Source organism: Elaeis guineensis, chromosome 8 (assembly GCF_000442705.2).
Source record: "Elaeis guineensis isolate ETL-2024a chromosome 8, EG11, whole genome shotgun sequence".
Lineage (NCBI taxonomy): Eukaryota > Viridiplantae > Streptophyta > Magnoliopsida > Arecales > Arecaceae > Elaeis > Elaeis guineensis.
Genome location: NC_026000.2, coordinates 3633863 through 3647676, shown reverse-complemented (window position 1 = coordinate 3647676; position 13814 = coordinate 3633863). Strand labels below are relative to the sequence as shown.

Genomic DNA, 13814 nt, shown 5'->3' with positions numbered 1-13814 from the left:
GGCATCAGAAGTTTTATTGGCTGGATTGGGCTTAGATGTTCTTTCATTTAGAAATTCACCCAAGTTTCTGGCTAAAATGATGCACCTCGTAGATTGGCGTTAAGGTATGTTCAGGGACATCCTATAAAACTAAATTGATATTAAGTTGGAAACTAGTTACCATCCTATTTGAATCAGGTTCATAACCAATATAAGCTCCCGGCATGTTGGTGTGATTTTTTTTTTTGGGTAGAAAGGTGTGATATTAAACGTATATAATCTAAAGTTAATTCGATCTAAACTAGTCCTGTTATTTAAATACTTAAAACGGCTTGCTGATTCTATCCTTTTACTGGTCAGCGGTCGCATTGATGGAATCTGGCAAGAGCGGCCACATCATCAACGTATCTATCAAAAAATTGGGTTTGTAGACTGTACCAGCTAGATCGCAGTCGTTAATGGAGCCATCAATAGTAGGGCTGTAACCTGTGACAAAATTAGGTCCAGTCTTGGGAGAGCTATAGTTTTATAACATGAATAACAACCAGATATTTTAATCATCATTTTCAAGATCGAATTGGGTCCATTTTGGCTTAATGGGATGAATTTTGATTCTAATATATTATTTACTGAAAAGAGAAGTTTTGTTTCCCCTGCATCACGTCCATTCTCAACCTCACCAAAGTTCTAGTCTTGGGTGGGGACCTGCAGACTGGCTATTAATGGTGACAATCTCTGGGCGACGGTCAAGTAAGTTAGGCTGGATCCGGATCTAGCCCGAATGATCTATTGGAATTTTGCCAGCAATGATCTTGATTAAGAATTGTTTCCAGTGTAACCAATGGCATAGGCCCATGACGAGCTTTTCAAATGCAAGCCCAACCGGCCCAACATGTCTCTCTCTGGCCAACATTTTGGTTCCTGGCCCAAGGCCGATGTCACAGCAGTCAAGGCCACATGAGCACAGGAGATTGCTAGGGCCAAGTCCCACAAAACTTTTTATTATTTATTGCTATTTTATTTTTTTTAAACAAAATCGAGATCATTGATGATACTCGAGCTTCTGTCATCATCCCACGTTGACTACTAATAAAAGCGGTGCCATATGAGCTTATTAGCTTAGGCTGATCTATCAATAGTTTAAGCTTCTAGACGGCAAGTCCACGAAAAGTGAATCACAACCTTTGTGTCATGTGGATCCCTCGTTGAGAGACACTAGGTTGATGGAGGACCCAATAAGGTTGACTAGGATCTTGGTTATGGGTGAGCCTCACTCTCCCAAGTAGGAGCTAATTGCGACGAGGGCATTACATGATTGAGGGAGGGAGATTGCCATAGTCTCACATTAACTAATAAACAGGCTGCTTTTAGCCTAGGCCGGTCTTCCTTCCAACACCTTGAGCTTTTAGGCTGCCCCTTCCACTCCCTCCCTCTCTCTGAACTCCATGCAAGATCGCATGAGAACTTCCCCCAGGCTGTAAGTAGGAGTTGCTAACAACTTAAACCGGACTTGACTTCAAGTATTTGAAGCCATGATCCAGGTTAAGTGTTCTGCCTGACTTGCCGGAATGGCTGGTATGGACTACTACAGGATCCCTGTCTCCTGCTAGAATGTCATCTTGGCCCAAAGTATTCAAATATTCAACATAGTTGACCAAATGACTAGGCTAGGAACGATAGCAACTCAGGCCTGCCGGTCGGCCTGTGTCCAACTAAATACAAGTTTATATCAAAATTCAACTTTGGCATATGTCATTTGTTTAACTAATAACAATTTTGTTGTCAAAACCTTTTAAATTAATGTTACAAAGGTAGGACTAGAGATTTTATTCTTCATTTTCAAAACCCAACCGGAAGGTTCCATACCATGTTCAACTAGCACAAAGTCATAAACGACTTAGATTCTGTTTGGCTAAGTTTTTTAGAGTGTCAGAAAGTACTTTTTAACCTTCCAAAAATATTTTTAGATGGTATAATAGTGTTTGGTAAAAAATTAAAAAGTCATTTTGATTTTATCAGAAAGCTAAAAAAGTCTATTTGTAAAAAGCTCATTTTGAAGTTTCTCCTAAAAATGCTTTATGACTAATATCGAAAAGCTGTTTTGATTTAAATTATTTTTTTAATGATCAAAATACCCACTAAGAAATATCATAATTATATCTTATATCATATCATATTATTATATTATAAATATAATATAATATAATATAATAATAAATTAATATTATGAGATATTATAAATATACAAAATAATCTATTATAGTATTATTTATTATAAAAATATAATTTCATATAACAATATTTAATAATAATATAATATAATATTTTATATTATAATTTATTATTGCATTAGATTATAATCTATTATACTATATTATATTATATTTATATTAAATCATAACTATATTATATTATAATATTATATTACAGTATATGATAATCATATTACACAATAAAATAATACTTTAAAATATAATAATATTTACTTTATAAACATATCATATAATCTATTATAATATAATTATTATATTATATTATAATCTATTATTAGATTCGATTATAACCAATATATTATGTAATATTATAAATTATATCATAATTATAATAATATTATATTATATTACAATATTATATTATATTATATGATAATAATATTATATAATATAATAATATTTTAATAGATAATAGTATATAATATTATATTGTGTTATTTTTCACTATACAATATATGCAATATTTTTTATTATCATTTTATCATACCAAAAATATTTTTTTATTTTAGTTATCAAATATATGTTAAAGTTTCAAAACACTATAAATATGATTATCAAACAGTAAACATCTATTTATAAAAGCTCTACTTTTAAAAAAATTTATTTTTAAAAGCTTCAAAAATTTTACTGTTAATAGCAATCCTAAACAGGGCTCTTAGAAAGCTTAAAATGCCGTTCCCCTGTATCTTGACTTCCAGTGATCCTGAAGGGCTTGCATGTTGGTTTCAGGCCTAAACTAGCTTAACACTCAAGTTCGCTTAGCTTGTTAGTTGCAGCACTCCTACATGTTGTCATCCCCATTGTCTGGCATGTCCAAATTTATTTAGGTTCAAGATCCAAACTCACAATCCGAACCATGCAAGGACCATATGCCACAAGATACAGCCTAATGGACCATGTGTAAAATAATAAATAATAATAATAATAATTTTATTCCTTTACAAAAGCTTGAAGTTAATAATCAACTCAAGTACATAATTTATCTGGGCTTCTAGTCTCTGATTACATTTGTGATAATTAAATACATATGATGTATAATGAATTAAGGCCATTTGGGTAAGCTATGAGCTTATTTTTCTTTGTGGATATAACATAAATATTAATCTATTTGCGCAAGCAAAAATAACAAGACCTCCGCTTACCAGCCTGCCAAGCCTTGGTTCATCAATACAGATGAAGCATTCCTAGGCTATAAATTCCTAGGATGGAAAGTCGACAATAAAACCAAAATTATAACTTGAGAGCCGACTTTCTTTTATTCTTCAAAATTAATTAGCCAACCAAATACCCACGAAGCTTTTTTTAGAAAGAAAAAAAAATCTCGCTGTCCCTGATAACAAACACACAACATAAATCAACTCGTTTTCGGTCTTGTTTACAGCATTGTTGTTGTATTCTGATTCCTTCTTTATTTGGTGTTTGTTCCTTGCACTTCATTTCTTCTCGTGAGATGGATAGATGGAAAATTCCAATTTTTGTGCTCAAAAATTGAATACATATAGATATAGAAGCAATGACACAAGCATTCTCGGCTATGTGTCATAGGGAGGATGAAACCAGAAACTTGTATCAACAACACGAGAGGGGGGGGAAAAAAAACTCATAAGACGATGCCTCAAAGGATCGTCACCACCATCCCCATGACAGCCAAAACACCCACCAAGCTCCCTTTAATCCCCACTGTCAACTTCCGACCGCCGCTCATCGGAGCCATTGCCGGACCGTCGTACTCCATGGGGGAAGGTGCAGGGGAGATCCCACCAAACCTGCGGTGCCTCTCTGACATCACTACGACGATCAGCTTCTCCCCCTTCTCACAGGCCCCCTCTGCTCCGCTGATGAAAAAGTACGGCCCTGCTCGGGGGAGCTTCACCACCGTGTTCCCGTCCTCGTGCTCGGCGATCGGGCTTGATGTGTTGCAGCTCAGGTAATGTTCCCTCGTCACCTCCAGCACCGAATCCTTCTGGTCATCATACTTCCAAACTGGGTCGGGAAGAGCCAAAATGTTAGCTTTGGTCTCGAAACTTTACTAGTAGAGAGGAGAGAAGAGGGTTGATGCTTACCAAGCGAATCGCCGACTTGGAAGCGGTTCGCCTCCGCCCAATGATTGAGGGTTTTTGATGGAGACGAAGGGATTTTCCATGCTTCGGTGTTGCCTCCAACCAAGAAATCTTTAGCTTCAGAGCTTCTGACGATGAGAATAAGGACAAGGAATACGAGAGAAGAGAACAACGGCGAAGCCATGTATGTGTGATCTGAGAGAAGAGAGCAGTAGTAGTCGCAGTAGCGGCGAAAGGAGGAAGGTGAAGTTCCTTAGTTGAGGGATCTCGTGTGGCTGGAGCCGAAGGGGATTGGGCCTACTTAAATTGGGGGAAAGAGGAAACTAGCCGTTGAGAAAGGCTGCGTAGGGCTCGCCTTTTTGGGCGGGTTTGCCGCTGGTGATTCACCCAGGGCTCTCACCTTTTTTGTCGGGGCCGCAACGGTTGGGAACGTTGAAATGCAAACAACCAAAACAAGGGACGATGCTTTGCCGCCCATGCTCGCATAGTATATTTTATGCGGATCCTGCAACTGCCAACACGTGGCATCGACATGGGCGCCTGTTTTCCAGCGCCATCTGCCCTCACCCTCCCCCTCCCCCTCCCCCTCACCCTCACCCTCACCGTTGAGAAAATTATTGTTTAGAACAGTTCTATGCGTGGACGTTTTATTATTCTCCTTCAAAATGAAGTAAAAATTATTAGCTAAAATTTCCAAGCAAGCTTGGACAACGATGTATTTTTTTAAAATAATAAATAATGTGATGATTTGTTATTAGCTGATATAAAATCTATATGATAAAATTATTTCGATCAACATTTTCTCCATCATTGATCCTTGTCGGAGGGTCGGCTCCCTCCCTACTTTTTTTGGGACCATTTTGCCCTCTTTCTAGTATTAATTTCTTGCTGTGATATACGTGCTCAATATTGATGCCCGAGGGCCCGTAACATATATATATATATATATATATATATATATATATATATATATATATATATCCAGGTGGGCAAATTTAGCACAGCATTGTCCTCTCTGTTCCCGACGCCGACTCCATGTAGGTACTTATGTTCCCCATCACCCTCCAATTCAAATGAAAATTTTAATTTCCTGGATATGCAACAGCCAAAAACAGAGTCATATTTATCATATCATTTAGCAGAATTAAATTCTGAAGCCGGCCAGTCATTATATTATATAAGATTGAACTAATGCAAGGTGATAGGACTAGTATCTGAAATGATAGAAACGATCCTACACTTAACACTCGACAAATGTTGGTATTTGTGAGGACTTTTTTTCTCTTGAGGGGTTGGTGCTGAGACTAGTTCGAATATGATGGAAGCCATCCTAATATAAACGCACCAAAAGATGTTGGTATAGCACTACAAGCATCGGGACGAGGAGTAAATATTCGTTGCAATGGTGATATCATGACAAATTCGTAAGAAGCTAATTAAAAGTTGAAAATTGGTGACTCACTGTGGGACGAGGACTGGTTCAAACATGATAAGAGCAAAACAAATGCTGCAGCATTGCAATCAATAATGCAATTATTCAAGTCTGAAGTAGCCTTCAAAACTGGATTTCCAGGATTGGTCCAAATACTGACATATTGAATTATAATGCCTTCTTCAAACTACGTTGATTCCCCATGCGTTATTGCCTCATGAAGCTTTTACAACGAAATAAAGGTCGGAAAGGAAGAGCGACAACAGTGATAGATAGGAAAGGAAGAGATTGGGCCTCTGTGTGTGCATGTAGATATATTTGTTAAATCAATGGCATAAGTAAAATTAGTCATTTGCATGATTCTGCTTCAATTAGCATCTTTGGTATGTAACTTGTGCCCTCGAGATAAATAGTTATGCCAAATGCTGCAACAGTTACTGATTTGGAAACAACAAAATTAGAGCTGATGTGTGGTTGAGAGTCGGTCAAAATGTTCATAAACCTCAATATTTTTTTTTTTTAAAACCATAAATCTTGCACCATGTGTGAATGTGATAGGGCATGCTGGTTAAAACAAGCAAAACCAGCAGTTTGAATAGCATGCAGGTATTCACAGCTTAGGCATGAAATGAAACTTCTAAAGCTTTAGAGCAGGCAGCAGATACAAAAGGAGCACACCTCAACAGTATGAAAAAGAATGACCTACCACTGCTTCAACACCTAACAAGGTCAAAATCTCCAGAAACTGTTTATACATGCTATGATAACTGTTGTTTATTTTCTCTTCTTCTTCAGTGCCCACCTTTATCTGATCTTTAGCTCTTTCAAATTTGTCTAAAACAGGCAACAATCTCTCTATAACTTCTCCTTGCACATTTGTCAACAGAGAGAGCCTTTCTCTCTCCATCCTTTTCCTAACATTATCGAAGTCCGCACTGATCCTAAGAATACAGCCCTGGTCTGTCGACCACTCTTCAGAGAAGGTAACAACTTTGGTTGCAAGAGAATTCTTCTTTGCTTCAATGGACTGAAGAAGGGCCTCTATCTCAGCAACTTTTGATGGATCATTATTAGCCAAAGCTTCTTTATATGATCGCAGTGATACCATGACAGCAGAAGCAACATTTTCTTCTGTAACAACAACTCTGCCATCATTTGCACCATCCTCTTCAAGGATTTCATCATCTGAATCTGCCTGTGATGAAATCTTTTTTCTTTTTAGTTTGAGTAAAGGGATGCATTCTTGAATTTCTGAGACATGAGTAAAATAGTGGTGGAAGCATAAGTACTCACCATAATCGAGGATCTCATCCACAGGTTCTTTTCACCAAGAAAGGTTTTCAATCTCCTTGCTCTTTCTTTCCTTTTTTTTTTTTTTCTGATAAGATGTTGGAGATACTATGATATCTAGAGATCTATGCATAAAAAGAAAAATGATGAAAGAAAAGGAATAGATTGTATAACAAAATCCAGAACTAAGAAGCCAATGTTGCACTACAATGTGAGCAATGATTCAAAATGCCTTATTCAAACTCAATATCATCACAATATGCATCATTGTTCAAGATTCAACATTTCTTTTTCATGTGTACTAAATATTCAGACATACAGAAGGATACATTGAGGACTAGTAGCGGAGCCTGAATTACTGGGTGTGATAACTTATCAACTGATTAGATTTTCTGTTAAGAAAAGAGATCGAAATGAGAAGTTGGAGAGTTTGGTGGGCCCCTCAATGCCCCTCAATCTATTGATCCCCTGATCCCTCTGACTGCTCTTCATTGCCTGCTTTCAACCATGAGATCCATCCGTTAACAGATTATTCATGGACACGTTCACAATCCAAACCTCCCAGAAGAGGGACATAAAACCTTACCTCTGCAAAAAACAAGATATACAGATAATTTCTAACAAACAAGAAAAAGACCCCTATTGGGGACACTAAGAAAAGAAACAACCACTCATCAAACTTATGAAGCATCTAATTTTCAAGCATCAGCCAATATGAAAGTCCAATGCCTTCTCAGCACAGCATGCCACAGTTTCATGAGGGGGATATTCAGATGCCTGACAACTATGTCTGCTCAGTTGAACCATGTTTCTCTTGGGCTTAGGTTTTAATGGGCGAGCTGTGCTCAGGCTGAAGAACCTAGGCCAGAGGTCAAGCTGTAGGCTGTTGCTATCTGAAACCATCCCGGTTCGATCAATGCCCAGGTCTCAATTGCAATAGGTTCAATTACACAACCAAATAGGCAGTTGCTGAACATTTGTTGTTCAGCCAATGATCCATAGAACAGGCAAAGCAACTGACCCAGCTATATTAGTCTGCCGATTTAAATAAACCCAGACTAGACCTCATGATACACTTTTGCTAGATGTAACATAATTCCCCACGAGCACTGAGGAAGGAGGAGAACAGACAGCGATGAGAAAGGAGAACAAAGAACTAAAGATACAAATGAAAACAATCAGAAACTAGGTGCACTAAATAGTCTGCAAACCTAAAAGCAGGAATCCAGACAATTACAAGCAAAGAGAGTATTGTTGATTTTTCACTTACCCACCACCTTCTTGGCTCTTCATCCGCACCATACAGAACCAAGATGAGTATGGCCCATTCTTCACCATCAAGCTAAGATATCACATCATTGTGGTTCAAAAATTCATCCAAACCACTGGAGTGGCATAAACTTCAGTTTTGATGCCATTGATCTCACCGTTCTTCTATCATAAACCATCAACATCACATTCCTACTAGTGTGGTACATTGAATCCTTTGAGATCTATTGTGCTTCCTTCAACTGGATTATAGTATGCTTCTTGAGCCGCGGTGATGAATATCCCAATTCCATTATTCATCGATGTGGCAACCTCTTCAAATCCACAAGAACAGAAAATTGCCGACAGATGTCAACGTCCAGCCACACTGCAAGAAATTATCTCCCAACAACCAACAACATAATGAAAGTATGTATTTAGGTCATCTGCATACCATGTTTATGGCATGCTATTGTCAGTGCCAAACCATACCACAGCCTATCCTTTAAGTAATGCTGCTCAACAAGTAGAAGAGAAGCAAATGTTGTGAAATAGATGTTCATTCATCTTATTGTATATATTTAGAAGCCTCTAGATTTCAATCACGCGAAAACTTTCGTGTGCTGCTCCCAACTTAGGGACCACAAGCGGCCACCCTCCTTTTTCCAATCTCTTCCTTCCACTCACATCTCCCCTCTCCATATGAACATTCCCATCTTTAATAAATACATCCCCTTCGTTCACCTTTTGCTCTCTTTAATCCAGAGAAATGAAGTTCACCAGCCAAAAATGGCAGCGTTTTTGTCAAGTCAAATAGATGATCTAACAAAAAATCGTTGCATTAATAAGCATGCAACATATTCTAACCATATAATCCAAACCTTTTAAGAACTGAAAGCCGCACAAACATATAACCAAACACTTGATGCAAGCAAAGATGTTTTTTTTTTTAAAAAAAAAAAAAGCTCAAGACCGAAGTATAAAGTAGCAGATTCCCTGACACAAAACCAGAATCGCACTAAAACTATAAATCAAGAACACAGTTAAAGATAAGAATAAAAAGAGATACCTTCGACCGCGTCGGCCTCCGTGGTCTCCCCAGTGGCAGCAGCCTTTCGGGAAAAGGTGATAGCTTTAGGCGAGAAGGCCTCGGTAGGTCGGCCGCAATGGTTGGTGAAAGAAAAATATGTATTGGAAATAAAAATTGAATTACTAATTATGCTCATGGTATTAACGTACTTTTTTAACAAATTGATTTTTTTTTTTGAGATCATGCAATATAATAATAAAATTTTATCATTGCAGAAAAGATTTTGAAGAATAACATAAAAAGATATCATAGATGCACTATGATATAGGATTTTGCTAACATGTTTTTTTTTTATAATAAAATATTATAAAAAATATTAAAAATATTATATATTATTATTTTTATATATTTTATTATTTTTTTAAAATTAATTTTTTTTATTATTGATGTGGTTCTAATAATATGGAGGATATCAATAGTCCTACATCAATTGTGAATCAAGAGAAGCTGTGCTTATAATAAGGGATCATCCTTCCTACGTGAGGCATCTTTTAAATGATAAAATTGTAAAACCCACGGGTCAGAGTAGACAATACTTCACATGCCAGACTACAAAGGTGGAAATAGGCCAGGCCCTAACATCTTTTAAATAATAAAATCGTGAAATCCATAGGTCAGAACGGACAATACTTCACGTGCCAAATCGTAAGGGTGAAAATAGGCTAGGCCCCATGTTAGAGGCCTGCGGTCTAGCCTAGTCTGGTCTGTTTATCTAAATAAGCCAGGCATAGGTTATTTAGTTATGTATAAGAGTAGCATAAAAGAAAAATCTTTAATTTTTCAGTTTGAAAATGATTCTTGAAATACTATTTTCTACTTTTTCTATTTAAAGATCTTAATATTTATAGGCCTTTAAATAAGCTTTCAGGCCAGGCCAGACTTTTTTATTTTGCAAAACAGATCAAGCCGAGTCTCATTTTAAGTTTGAATTAGTCCAACAAGCTAGGCTCAGGCTGGTATTTTCAATACAGGCCTGACCTATTTAAGCCAAAGCCTGGTCTGGCCTGATCTATTTCCACCCTTATCTGTCCAGAGCCTTTGTCTGCAATAATTATTATTTTTTCTTTTTTTTTCCTGCCTCTCTCACAGGTTCTCCGTATTTGACCTCCCACCAAGCACCACTTACAGCTCCTTCCCCCTCGTCTCCCCCCCCATCCCCCATCTCAATGCCCATGGCTTTTGCGCCGCCCTCCCATGCATGTCCCCGTTGTCTCCCCCATCTCGGGCGCTCGCAGCTCCTCCACCCTTGGGCTTCCCAACACACACACCCCTCCATCCCAATACTTGCAGTTTCTATACCGTCCTCTCCCACGTACGCCCTCCCCCACCTTCTGCACTGCTCCCCAACACCCCCCATCCACCCCATGGGTACGCTGTCCCGTAATCCCACCTCCATCAGCCCATGACTTCTCTGTGCCACTGCAAACTACCCCACCCCCTCCCACCTCTCGACTTACGACTTCTCCACATTGTCGCCCCTAATAAAAATTTTTTTTTTAAAAAAAAATAAATTAATTTGATTGTGATTTAAAATAATTCTAAATTTTAAAATATTTACTGCATCACCATGTACATAGACATTTCAATTGGTTGAAATTCGAGTGGTCAATCTTTAATCTGATGATCAAAAATAGATAAACAGTAAAAAATAAAAAATTCTTTAAAGCACCGTAGCAAAACTTATAATATAATATATTAATAAAATCTTATTATTTAACATTGATATAAAATATAAATATAATAATCAAATCCCATAGTTTTTGGAGAACAATGCGAGTTGATATACCAAAATTCTACATGTGATATCTAAGAGATCCTAACAGTGAGAAAGTAATGAGAGTGAAAGTGAGATATCATCCATCTCCAGTGCGGAGCTCCGTGCTATTTGGGCAGATATTATTTGCGCAAGGAAGGAGTTATAGATAGAAAGAATCTTCATATGGAGTGATTTGGCTATAGCCATCTGCTAGATCGAGACGAAGTGAGGTATTTGAAGGTTTATCCACTGTTACATGATATCTGAATGTCTATTCATCATATGATCATGATGTCTATTCGACATATTTTTTAAAAGATGAATAATATCATAGATTAGATTGCATTATTTGTTGTCAAATATATAGAAGATTGGATAGAGCGGCAAGATGGTGACTGTCCATGGATACTTTAAGATATTTTATATTTTATTTTTCTGAGCTACATGCACGCTAAAATAGTGTGACGCACGTGAACCAGTTCTGGGAGTGTTGGCCGGATGTTCATAGCGCTTGGGGGCCTAGATTTGCGGGATTCGCATCGCTGGAGCTGTGAGCGAAGGGCCCAAAAGTCTCGTACTGGCTAAAGAATCGCCAAATTAAGGCCTGACATGCGTGTTGGTTTGCGTTTGTTGTTTATAACGTTGCTGGTGCGTCTCGCTCATTGAGTCGTTTTTGTAAAATTGATCAAAGTGAGACTGTGCTGCTGGTAGGACATGGGACAGCAATACAATCTGATAAAGCTCATAACAACCAGCGTGCAGTGTGAGCAATCTGATAAAGCGTTGTGCAATGTGAATCGTGGACCATGTAATTGAGCAGCGGGCTGTCCTGGGAGTAGCAATTTTGTCGACTCATTAGAGATTCATGATTGTAGGTGCATGTTGTGGTAGCATTTCTGCTTGTTCTGACGTAGAATGAGTATCCCTTCACAGTGGCAAACTATTTTGCTAATCGAATCTTCAAACATTGATTATGAATAGAAATTTAACTCGTAGTTGGTTAGTGGGGAGTGGTGTAGTTAATCTACATTACATAACTATGATTGCTAGCCGGCTTAGATAATATCATTCAACTGGCATTCGTAGTCATTTGAGAAAGTGACTTAAAAGAGTCCTTTTCTTGCAGCATAATCATCTTTTCTTCTATGGAGAGACTTCTCTTTCATGAAAACTACCAATTGCAAGCTTCCAACACATTTAACTGATCTTGGAAGCTGTCGTTTCAATTTTTTCAGAAAGTTCTCAGTATCCGATTCTTACTCTTTCAAATTATAGTGGCGTAGCCCCTACTTGAGTAATAAATAAATAAATAAATAAATAAATAAATAAAATTCAAAAAGATATATTGGGATATACCGACTGACCTCCGTACGCTGACTTACCTTCGAATCGGTCCGACCGAGACTCGACTCTACCGACCGGACCGACGGACGATCCGATAATAACTTCGACAACGACTCCAACAATGACTACCGACAATGACTGCCGACAATATCCGACCGAAGATATGTCGGCCGAACAGACCTATACTATTTCCGACTGACCGAGCAGCCGAACCCATATCACCGACTCACTGTCGGGGGTGGCAGCCGACGTCCGACTTCCACAAGGCACCAGATCAGCCGACGGTATTCTTGAGTCATTACCCGACGTCCCGACAGCCGAATACCGACATACAGTCAGCCAGTCCGTCCAAATATCGTACAACCGCTATGGGCTGTTCTCCTGCCAAGGACATGCTGTACGACCACCGTGGGGTGCTGTCCTGCTAAAGACATGGGTTAATGACCTGACAACCCACGCCGATTTGACAGCCTTCGGTGATTTGATAACTTTCCAGTTGTCTGCACCATTAATGGCGGGACCATACCGCATTCTACTATAAAACAGGATAAGACAACAAGCATGGGTAAGCTTTCTCAAGCATGGGTAAGCTCTCTGAAGCGCCTCTAAGCTCTTGAGCTCTCTAGCTCTCTCTCCCTCTCGCTGAGTTTCACTGTTGCCTAGTCTCCTCTCTAACTTGACCGTCGGAGGGTCCCCATCGGAGACATCTTCGGTTAGTGAGGACTTTTATTACAGGTGTGTGACCCCGACGATCGGACGACGGAGGGATTGACCGCAATAAATTTGGCGCGCCAGGAAGGGGGGTCGACAGAGGTAAGACAACGAGCTCCATAGAGCTTGAAAAATCTCTCGAGATGACGAAAACCAAAACTCAACGATCGAGAGCTACCGGATCGGTGAGGCACTCGTCTCGTCGGGAAGAGGCCCCTCCTTCACCCTCCATGGCGGAATCCAGTTCTCCGCACCCGGTGGTGACCACGGAGGTGCAGATCGTGACCATTCTGACGGACGTGGTCAAACCTCCAACAACAACTGACCCAATTGCCGCAACCGCCGGCGGAATAGCCGACGGCGCATCCTATGCCGTCCAGAAGCAGCCACCGACGTCCGCATCGACTTTCGTCTCCTCCTCAAGAGCAGCCTTCTCAGCACTCCCACCGAGAATAAACGAGGTGGCCACGGCGCGACACCCGCCAGTCTCGACGTCCCTCTCCTTTCCAGCTGGAGCGATGTTGGGAATAGTGTCCCAAAGCCAATCATCAGCCTGTTGACGGTTGTGCTCCTTTTGTATTAGTACATGAATTATAAATAAATAAAAATTATTTTGGTATTTTTTCATCAC

At 39.0% G+C, this 13814-nt stretch overlaps 2 protein-coding genes across 3 annotated transcripts; both read right to left on the bottom strand.

Annotated features, from left to right (window-relative positions):
* Positions 1–3564: 3564 nt before the first annotated feature.
* Positions 3565–4590, bottom strand: LOC140859771 (early nodulin-like protein 13). The gene is made up of 2 exons (XM_073262308.1): positions 4316–4590; positions 3565–4235 (listed from the first exon to the last, which is right to left on the bottom strand). Exons 1-2 carry the CDS (start codon positions 4494–4496, stop codon positions 3868–3870), a joined length of 549 nt encoding a protein of 182 aa, XP_073118409.1. The 5' UTR covers positions 4497–4590; the 3' UTR covers positions 3565–3867.
* Positions 4591–6283: 1693 nt separating this feature from the next.
* LOC105050735 (uncharacterized) lies at positions 6284–9443 on the bottom strand. 2 transcript variants are annotated; one of them, XM_073262230.1, is made up of 3 exons: positions 9352–9443; positions 7038–7529; positions 6284–6939 (listed from the first exon to the last, which is right to left on the bottom strand). In XM_073262230.1, the coding sequence occupies exons 2-3, from the start codon at positions 7053–7055 to the stop codon at positions 6424–6426; spliced, it is 534 nt and encodes a 177-aa protein (XP_073118331.1). In that variant the 5' UTR covers positions 7056–7529; positions 9352–9443; the 3' UTR covers positions 6284–6423. The 2 variants fall into 2 exon arrangements, with proteins under 2 accessions (XP_073118331.1, XP_073118330.1); XM_073262229.1 differs by lacking the exon at positions 9352–9443 and adding an exon at positions 8305–9184 and having other exon boundaries at positions 7038–7622.
* Positions 9444–13814: the final 4371 nt, after the last annotated feature.

What these genes read in the sequence shown, in the direction of transcription:
- LOC140859771 (XM_073262308.1), bottom strand. Translation starts at nt 4,496, where the DNA reads ATGGCTTCGCCGTTGTTCTCTTCTCTCGTATTCCTTGTCCTTATTCTC. An exon ending in CCAAGTCGGCGATTCGCTTG is followed by an intron (nt 4,236 to 4,315) that starts GTAAGCATCAAC and finishes TTCCCGACCCAG; the next exon opens with TTTGGAAGTATGATGACCAG.